This window comes from Colossoma macropomum, unplaced genomic scaffold (assembly GCF_904425465.1).
Source record: "Colossoma macropomum unplaced genomic scaffold, Colossoma_macropomum, whole genome shotgun sequence".
Lineage (NCBI taxonomy): Eukaryota > Metazoa > Chordata > Actinopteri > Characiformes > Serrasalmidae > Colossoma > Colossoma macropomum.
Genome location: NW_023494804.1, coordinates 30,817,830 through 30,828,843, shown reverse-complemented (window position 1 = coordinate 30,828,843; position 11,014 = coordinate 30,817,830). Strand labels below are relative to the sequence as shown.

The following is an 11,014-nucleotide window of genomic DNA, read 5'->3' as shown; positions in this document are numbered from 1 at the left end:
GTCTCACTACACAAATTTTAATGAGCTTGACCTGTTTTTCGGAAGGACATGTATCCAATGACAATTATGTCACAAATACAGTTCTGAGCCCAGTAGTCCACTCTTCATTTATTCAATTTGCAATTTAAAAAAAAAACATTATGTACAGTTTATTCGTTTTTCATGGACCCTCACAGAGCAGGTACTATTTGGGTGGTGGATCATTCTCAGCACTGCAGTAACACTGACGTGGTGGTGGTGTGTTAGTGTGTGTTGTGCTGGTACGAGTGGATCAGACACAGCAGTGCTGCTGGAGTTTTTAAACACTGTGTCCACTCACTGTCCACTCTATTAGACACTCCTACCTTGTTAGTCCACCTTGTAGATGTAAAGTCAGAGACAATAGCTCATCTGCTGCTGCACAGTTTGTGTTGGTCATCCTCTAGTCCTTCATCAGTGGTCACAGGACGCTGCCCACAGGACGCTGTTGGCTGGATATTTTTGGTTGGTGGATGATTCTCAGTCAGGTGTTTAAAAACTCCAGCAGCACTGCTGTGTCTGATCCACTCAGACCAGCGCAACACACACTAACACACCATCACCACGTCAGTGTTACTGCAGTGCTGAGAATGACCCACCACCCGAATAGTACCTGCTCTGTGAGGGTCCATGGGGGTCCTGACCACTGAAGAACAGGGTAAAAGGGGGCTAACAAAGTATGCAGAGAAACAGATGGACTACAGTCTGTAACTGTAGAACTACAAAGTGCACCTATATAGTAAGTGGAGCTGATAAAATGGACAATGAGTGTAGAAACAAGGAGGTGGTCATAATGTTATGCCTGATCGGTGTAGCTTTCGTTTTTCCCAACACTGAAAAACTTTTTTGATTTGATTAAATGAACGGTGGTCTCTGACTTTGGCATATTACTATAGACCAGCAAAACCCCACACTCTACAGTGAAAATTCTGCTTTTTAGTTTGTGCTCTTTCACTTTAATTTTGTGTTACTTAATGTTGCCTGTATCTGAAAACAAGGGGCCCTGTTGTTGCGCAGGTGGCTGAATTATCGCATTACACACTTGGAGCTGTGCTGTAATTGGTTTGTATCTCTTGTTATTGCCTTGGCATGTGCCGTGGACCGATGTAGTTGGAGGAGGTCCACAGATTGTACCTAGCCCTACTGGAAATGCAGCGCTTTAAACAGATTTAGCTTTTCATTGTGCCCAACTCTTATGCAGAGAGAGCCTTTTTTAGGTTGTTTCATTTCAGGGCAAGCAGTTGTCTTGTAGCGTGTCTAGACACAGCCCTCAGGTGGAAGAAGCTCTGGCAGAGAAAGCAAGTCCTAAATCATTGTGACGTAAAGTAGCCGTGGTCCAGAGCGCTCAGGGGAGTTGCTATTTAACAAAGCGTGTCCAAAAGACAATAGTAATGTTAATGACCGTTCAATCTAGTGCATTACCCATGCATAGGCATCTGTCCTTGCTTTGTATTGGAGCTAATTCGTTTGTTAATTTCTGTCCCCCTTTTCCTTTCCCGCTATTCTTCTTTTCATCAGCAGTGTCCATATTTGCCAGCAGGGATGTGGTGGAGGCCTGCCCACTTGGCCAGTTCCCCTGCGGAAATATGAGCGTATGTCTGCCGCAGGTGCTCCAATGTAATGGTCACAGAGACTGCAAGAATGGAGCGGATGAGGAGCACTGTGGTAAGGACGTGTGTGTGTGTGAGTTTTGTACATTTTCAGGGCAGTGATGTTCTGATTTGTGGGAAAACCATAGACAAAAAAAATCTGCAATGTCAGGAACAACATAATGGTAAAGTACTTTTAAAAAAACTATGTTTTAGTTTTTGAAGATTAGTTTGAAGAAAATTTCTATTACAAAAACATAGTTACGTCAGTCTTAGTCACTCTTACCCTGCGTTCACACCTGCCATGACGCGACAACGCGGCCTGAGGTCATTCCTTTTCAGTGAGAGCTGGAGATTTCTGGCGTCAGGAGGCAGCGTGAACATTGGCAACGTGGCGAAGTCAGCGACGCAACAAAGTTGAGCGGAGTGTAACTTTATGCAAATAAGGAGCAAAGCGACGTGGCGATTACCAATAAGAATTGTGCATTCAGCCAGAGAACTTACAGTGTGTCCCAAATCAGGGGCTGGATCCTTCGTTGCCATGGAAAAGAAGGACACATTTCTCGGCCGCATATGAAGGAGCCTTCAAAATTGGACAGTCTGGTCGCGCCGCTGTGATGCAGTCGGCCTTCAAATGCAGCCTCCAAAGGATGCAGCCCCTGAAATGGGACACAGCTTTAAAGAGGAGAATGTCTTCCAGGTTTCTACAATGCTAGAGGGCGCTCTCGAATGAGTCCAAAATGTATGGATTAATATGGAGCATTTCAGCAAAATTATAGTTTATAAATGCTGAAACATTTTTAATGTAAAAGAATACAATCATTTCCTGAACACAGAACAGCATAAAACATATTAACACTGCTGTTATATTTTTAAGAGCTTTTAAACTCGAGTTATAGGAGTTTAAAACGGCGCCTCATGTACGTTCATGATGTCAGTGAGCGAGAACAGCCAATGAGCTGCTCCGCTCACCAACCAATCAGCACTCAGTAGCAGTAATGCCAGCGTTCTGCTGCCCAAAACCCGTTTGATGTAGAAAAAATGAAACTTACAGGTGAGTTTTCTGTGTTTTTTTAGTGAAACACATCCTTCTACTTTCTAAAATGAAAGGAAAATTCTGGTTCAGTGATTAGAAACTATTTTAACTTCGTTTTTAGCCATTGAGCTCCATTCACTCATTCATTGAGGACTCGCTCGTGGGCGCCCTCTGCTGTTTAGCAGTCCTGTTTTTGATATAACGGGGGAAATAGGAAGTGGCCAGGCTCCTCATGAACCGGCTCTGATTCAGCAGAGCAGCAGGCGCTTTATCTCCACCACTGTGAAACAGTACCCTCTGTTTTTGGTTGCTAGACAATTGTTCCTATTAGAGATGGATTAGGGGCGGCGGAGCTTTCACCATAAATAGACAGTAATCACAAAGACCAAATTCTTTTTTTCTCACATAGTGACTGCATAAACACAGGGATTAAATAAAAATAAGCACACAGGTGATTTCTCACCAGGATTTTTCAGAAATGCCCACAGGTGATGAGCGATTATCACTTTAGGTGACAAGCGGTGAAAAGTCGCTGCCGGTGTGAACGCAGGGCTAGAAATAAAGGTTCTAAATGGGTTTTGGCTTGGACAGTATCTAGGTAGTTTCTAAGGAAAAAAGAAAAGTTTTAATTGATCAATATTTAGACGATGTTCTTTAACCTTAAAAAAGAACATTCTTCAAAGAACCATTCATGAAATTTTTCTTTAGGGAATCAAAAGTGGCATCACTCCCTTTTTGGCATCTTTATTTTTAACAGTGTGTGTAGTCATATGCAAAAGTTTCAGCGTCCTAGTCAAATTACATTTTGTTAATTTTTTTTTAAGTAAAAATACATTTTTTAACTGAAAAATGCTGTATATCTGAGTAACAATTTGGGATGTAATGGATTTTTAACAATGTTATACCTGACATGTAATGGAGTGTAAATTTTGTAAATTACACCTGAAGTGTAAATTTTAATCTCTTTAATAGAAGCGTTATTAATCATAACAGTACTGATATTTCTTATATGTGTAAAGCTCACACTCGACAACACACATCATGAATAAAAAGAATATTCTTGGGAGTGATCTGTAATGCATTTGGGAGAGCAACCCTTGCAAAATAACTTCTGCACTAAAATGTACAAATAAAATGTAATATCTGTGTTTTTCCTGTTGGGGATGTGTTGTGAACTTATTTTCACAACAATGCATCAACACTGCATATAACTGTATCATCACTGTCAGCATCCAAACTGGTAATTTTTCAGGAAAATTAAAAAACATTCTTAATTTTTAAAGGAAGTTAATGTAAAAAGATTTTATTCCATGTAAATTTAGATTATTTCTTTTGATCCATTCATCATGAATTTTTCATGCAATGTAAAGGCTAGCTGGCATTTTGAAATAATTAAATAAATAATATATAAATAGGCAAAACAGCAAAAATAGAGATGCAAAGTTTTATTCTAACAAAGAGGATATATAATACCCGAGAGACCAGATGAATATATACGGGAAGTTACATATATAGTACTAAGCAAAAGTCAGAGACCACCCTCTCATTTATTTAATCTTTAGTCAAATTATTTTGTATTTACATACCTCATATTATATATTAGCCTATTCTGGTTACGGCAAATGTGTAGGTCTATATGTCTGCCCTGTGATGGACTGGCGACCTGTCCAGGGTGTTTCCTGCCTCCAATCCAGTGAGTGCTGCACCCAGAAAGCTATGCGGATGAGTGTGTGAGTGGTTGTAGCAGCTGAGCCCTGCATTATTCACACTAATATTATAAGGAGTGCTTCAGTCCAGACTGCTTTTTGAATGAGGCACAATACAGGACGGCCAATCTGAAACAGAGCTTATGTACATAAATTACAATTAAAAGCACAGTAACACAAACAGCCTGTTTAATTCTAGACTTAGAGAAAATGGTCATGTAAAAATAAATTAAAGGTGTTTTTGCTTCATAAAACCACATAAACGTTATAAGTGGACATCAGGGGACAAAATAAATTAAAAAACATGTTGAGTATCAGACCTTAAAGTGGTAGTAGGGTGCACAAAAGCAAAATGTGGACGAATTAAATCCTGATAGATTTGATATTGTACTTAGTGTTGGAGGCTTTTGTGCAGTTTTCTGTTAAATTCGTGTTTCCTGCTTATTTTCTTGCTTTTAACTAATTTTTGAAATGTAACTTGTATTACTGTAAGTTACGTTATTAAATAAGTGTTTATCAAATGAAAAAATAATGTAATTAATACAAATACATAAAACAATGTACAACAATTGTCTGTTTATAGTAATAGCTCATGAAAGTGTTTAACAGTGAGGAAATGTTCTTTTGTGGCCAAATCATTATTTTAAAAAGGTATTTTCATATTCTTCATTTCTTACTCTTATTTATCATTTATATTCTACCCTGAGATAATTAGGGTGGCTAGACAGAAATAAAAAATAAACCTGGCAAAACTTTTTGTGTTAAATGTGACAGTCAACTCAGTCAATATGCTGCAAACTAGTGCTAGCCAAATACTTTACGGTCAGCATTTCTCACTGCCCACCTGCTCCTTAAGTAGCTTTTTCCTCCTTGTGTTCTTGGTACCCTGTTTTTTCCAGTTTTTGCCGCTGCCGTCCATCTTCACATGATTAATGTATGATAATTGCTACTTCAGTAGAGCGGAAAACAGTGGTGAACTCTGTAGAGCTGCCTGTTGTGTTAGTCCCAGATTCATACCATTGCTCTGAATTTAATACACTAAAGGCTGATGTTACCTTTATATTAGAATTTCTGTTCTGCCTTAAATGGTGCAGCAGTTATGTGCACCCATACAAGGGTCTTAATGGAACTGCTGCATCATTTAAGGTGGAACAGGAAGTGAGAATAAGAAGCTAACTTCATCATCAGCAACCTGGGTCTGGACCACTTGGGGGCGGGTTGCCACTGGTTTAACTGCTAAATCACTACAGATATACACTTGGATGTAATACGTAATGTTCTTGAGCTTATACAGTAGCTCACAGTAATCAGCCCAAAGTGCTACTGGCCCAGTGGGAATTCTCCTGACTTTCCCAATTACTCACTCCAGCATTGCCACTGTGCATGACACCCCTCCCGACACTGCGTAAAAATAAACGTGTGTGTGAAAAAGAAAGGAACACAGACTAATCACTAATCACGAGGGATTAGAAGTGCTTCACGTTAATCAGCCTATGCTTAATGTTCCTGTTCACATCAGTTTTATTTGTTTAAACAACAGGCGTTAGGCATGTAACTGTACATGAAGCGATACTTATTGTGGGTTTTGCATCATGGTGTGAAAACGTCAGTGCTGAAGTAAAACACATGCTTTTTATTGCCTAAACAAGACATTCCAAACGTCTGTATTTCACTCTGTGCACTCAGCTGCTACAATATAAACAATAGAGTGTTTTTAAATAGGGCAGTGAAAACATTGCTGTTTACGCCATTATGCAATTTCCTTCAGTGTAATACTCCGATCAGGCATAGCATTATGACCACCTCCTCGTTTCTATGCTCGCTGTCCATTTTATCAGCATCACTTACTATATAGGTGCACTTTTACCCTGTTCTTCAGTGGTCAGGACCCCCACGGACCCTCACAGAGCAGGTACTATTTGGGTGGTGGATCATTCTCAGCACTGCAGTAACACTGACGTGGTGGTGGTGTGTTAGTGTGTGTTGCGCTGGTCTGAGTGGATCAGACACAGCAGTGCTGCTGGAGTTTTTAAACACCTCAGTGTCACTGCTGGACTGAGAATCATCCACCAACCAAAAATATCCAGCCAACAGCGTCCTGTGGGCAGCGTCCTGTGACCCCTGATGAAGGACTAGAGGATGATTAGCTCATATTGTACAGCATGAGATGAGCTGTCGTCTCTGACTTTACATCTACAAGGTGGACCAACATCGCAGGTGTGTCTAATAGAGTGGACAGTGAGTGGACACAGTGTTTAAGAACTCCAGCAGCACTGCTGTGTCTGATCCACTCGTACCAGCACAACACACACTAACACACTACCACCATGTCAGTGTTACTGCAGTGCTGAGAATGATCCACCACCCAAGTAGTACCTGCTCTGTGAGGGTCCATGGGGGTCCTGACCACTGAAGAACAGGGTAAAAGGGGGCTAACAAAGTATCAGAGAAACAGATGGACTACAGTCTGTAACTGTAGAACTACAAAGTGCACCTATATAGTAAGTGGAGCTGATAAAATGGACAATGAGCATAGAAAGAAGGATCATAATGGTCATAATGTTATGCCTTATCGGTGTACTTAACTGTGATCTCTTCACAGTGGATTTTGTTTTGCAACCCCTGCACAGAGAAAAAATCATCTGCATACAGTACTAAGCCTAATAAACATTGGGCCAAATTCATAAAACTCGACAGTGACCGTGGCAGTGATTTAGCACCAGTGTCTTTTTAGCATTGGTGTCTTCACCTGTGTCCTAGACTAAGATTAAGTCTAACTTAATCAAGTCTTCTTCCTCCTCATCTTACTCATCTACAACAGCAGCTACAAGATCTACTGGGGAAAATTACCACCAGAGAGGTTCAGGCGTTATTTTTTATTGTGTAGTGTTATGACTGCCATTTGTAAATGAGATAAAGCATGGCCATACCTCACATCATGCAAATAATAATAATAATAATAATGATCTATATTTATATAGCACATTTCATACATTAAAAATCCAGCTCAAAGTGCTTCACAATACAAAGTAAAAACAACAGAAAAGAAGACAACTGCAATAGCAGAAAAGGGAATATATTAATAATAACTAACAAGAAGGTAAAAGTTAAATTCCAGTAAATACAAGAGAAACAATAAAAAAATAGTTAAACACAAAGTGAAGAAATATGTTTTTAAAAACATTGACAGAAGGAGCCTGATGGATGCCTGAAGCAGTTTTGGTAATATTATTAATATGTGATTTAAAAGTTAAATTCAGAGTCTAAGAGTTACACCAAGATTTCTAACTTAAGTCTTTATTTGTAGAGCCAGATTTCCAAGTCTTTCATAATTATTTCTGTCTTGTCTTCATTAAGTTTTAGAAAATTTCTATTCATCCAGCTAACAATGCTGGACAGAAATATTACCAGCTTGTTTTTACCCTGCTGTAGTGACATTGTCTGGAGCTACAGATATATACAGTTGTGTATCATCTGCATAACTATGAAAATTGATGCCATGCTTCTTGATAATCTGACAGCGAATAATTCTTCTTGATAATCTGCCAAGATTGACAGCAGTCTTGGCAGCAAATACAAAGAAAACAGAAGTGGACCTAGTACAAAGCCCTGTGGTACACCACAGAGAATATCATGCTTATCTGAGATAGCTGCTCACCTGTGCGTTCAAAATATTGTTTTCTGAGAACTAGTTTAACACAGTTCCAAGAGACCAATCAAGTTCTCAAGACGATTTAAGTATTCTGTGGTCTGTAGTATCAATTGCGGCAGTTAAATTTGGAAGCATAATTAAGGAAACATCAGCTGAATCAGCATTTATTCTCAGATCATTCTGGAATTTTTCATGGATATTGTGTTCATTTAAGAAATCAGTAAGCTGTGAAAAAGACAAATTGTTCCGTTATTTTACTTAAAACAGAAGGTTAGAGATCGGGCTGTAATTACTAAGAACTGAGGGATCAAGGTTCTGTTTCTTCAATAAAGCAGTCTTTTCTGCTGTTTTAAGTGTATGTGGAAAAGTACCTGTTTCCAAAAAACAAGATACAATTTACAATGCACACTTGGACAAAGGCTGTCAAATACTTCCTTGAAATGCTGTTGAAATAGAATCTATAACACAGGTGCAGGAATTTAGCTGTATGACCATTTTTTGAAGTTTTGCCTCATTAATCTTTGTAAAACTATTCATGGTGTTTTGCTGTTGAATAAAAATATAGTCTACTTTTTGCAGTTTTGGACTTTTCGGTTTTTGGACCGAATATTAGTGATTTTTGTATTCACAATAATGCAAAATTATTACATTTTGATGTCGGAGCCTCAGTGAAATAATCATTGGTTAACTTAGGATTTAAAAGATGATCAGTTTTTGAAAAAAAACTTTTGAGTTGTTTCTGTTGTCATCAATAAGTTTGGAGTAGTATTTCTGTCTCTCAGTACTACATTGATGTAAATACAAATACAATTGTTTCATGGCATTTTTGTGGTCAAGAACTTCTTTTAAGTTTCTTCTGGTGCAAAACTATCTAAAATAGATCTTAGCTTACAGTTAAAATTGCTGACCAATGTAGGGTTTTTTCATTTTTTTCATTTTTGTTACTCTGTATTTCATGTCAACAGAAGTAGACATACTAAACAACACACAATGGTGATCTGAGATTGCAGTATCTGAAATTTAATTTATGTTAATTAATGAACCTCTGAGATGACTAAATCTAAAGTGTGACCATGAATATGTCTCAGACCAGTTAAAGTAAAATCAAATGTATTTAAAAGTCGCATGAATTCAGTAGCTTTTTTGTCTGGTGCTGCATCAACATTCATTCATTTTCTAAGCTGCTTATCCTCCTGGGTCACAGGGGGTGCTGGAGCCTATCCAAGCGCTCATTGGGTCCACCCAATTCCCAGGCAGGATACACCCTGGACAGGTCACCAGTCCACCACAGGGCAGACTACACACAGACATACACATCCACCCACACCTAGGGGCCTTACTGCACTGGAGAAGGAAACCGGAGCACCCATAGGAAACCCACGCAGACACGGAGCAACATACTAACTCCACACAGACAGAACCCCATTCACCCAGCTGGGGAATCAAACCCAAGCCCGTCTTGCTGCGACAGCGATCCCCACCGTGCCACCTGCTTCATCATCATGAAAACTGAAATCACCAGTCAGAAGAATCTTATCATAATTAGTAATACAGATGGAACAATAGTTCAGACAATTCTTTTAGGAAGGCAAACAGTAAAATACATCAGCACATGAGGTAATCGTGCAAACGTGCAACAGTGCTTGCCCTTAATGTCATGGTAAACATGCCATATTATAGAATCTTTTTGTCTTAAGTTAAGATGCGTTAGGTCAAGATACGCATTTTCACAATTTCGCATTACAGAACTAAATCTTAATATAGAAATTATATCTTACAGTATCTCAAGTTAGGAAATCTTAACCTACTCAATCGAAGTCGACAATGAACTGTCATGCCTGTTACCTAGCAACCGACCATACACGCACAGCTGAAATGTAAACACAATCAAAATAATCTAGTTAGTTAGCCAGACAGCTAACGTTAGCTACCGTTGATGTAAAAAAAATAAAATGTTTCAGCGCTTTGTGCTGTTTATCAGAGCGTCGCCGTCTCCAGTTTCAGTCTCTATTTCCCAAATGCTTTAGCCGAGCGCACTAACGTTACTCCTCCTAATAAACAGACACACGTTCAGCTCTGTCTCCTCATTATTCACCACCATCACTGTAATATTTTATTTAATGAGTTTTCACCAACATTAACACATGAAGGTAATAAGAGAGGATGGGGGAGATTGTGTCTGCAGGGTCTGGGGTTTTTAAAATGCTATTAGGCAAATAAAAGTCAAAGCACCATTTTTGATGTAGATAAATGTTCAGTCATTGGGCTAATTATAGTGAATTATTCTGCTTGTCACTGCACAAAACAATAGAAACGGGTAAAGGGTAAAGAAGTTAAGACGTCTCTGTGGTTATCTTAGGACACAATTTAGGAAATTGTATTATCTAGAGTATCTGTTCTGTAAAATCTTCTGTCCTATGTTCAGCTCTAACTGAAGTTGTCATGGTGACTAAACAGATAAGATAAGATTTCAGACTTGAGAAGTTTCTGTAATACAGCCCCTGGCCCATTTCCTCAAAGCCAGACTCTGAATGAGCGAGTCTGAGGTAAAAAGGCAAAATTCCCAAAGAGTATTTGGGAGAAACCTTGAAAGGAGCCGAGACTGAAAAAGGAGACCCTGATCTTCCTCGGGGAAGCAGCACAGGAAATTTATTGCAGGGTTACAAATAGAGCCGGATGATTCGAAGGAACAATCTGCAGGATGGACCAGTAACCAAGTCTGCTTAGAGTGTTTAAATTATTGTAGACAGTCTGTTATGTCATATTTACCTAATGGCATATTTGGAGTTCATGGAAAGGGTGATGGTAATATGTTATATTAAAGGTATTGAAGCTGTCAGGTACAGTAGAGGGTGGCAGGTAGTCGTTATAGCAGGACAGTGAAGCAAATGGGCTACAAAGCAGTGAGCATATTCCTAAAGATAGCTTCATTTGGCTTGGGTGACATAAGCAGTTGTCTATGATTTGCATAGCAAAGTTAGGCTTCCAAATGATTGCACCTTGCGGCAGCACT

General features: G+C 39.1%; 1 protein-coding gene across 1 annotated transcript in view; it reads left to right on the top strand.

Annotated features, from left to right (window-relative positions):
* The first annotated feature begins 1,442 nt into the window (after positions 1 to 1,442).
* rxfp2a (relaxin family peptide receptor 2a) overlaps positions 1,443 to 11,014 on the top strand; it is an 89,117-nt gene continuing 79,545 nt past the window's right edge. The window contains 1 exon segment of the mRNA XM_036594449.1: positions 1,443 to 1,683. Within this exon segment, the coding sequence (XP_036450342.1) occupies positions 1,443 to 1,683 (241 nt within the window).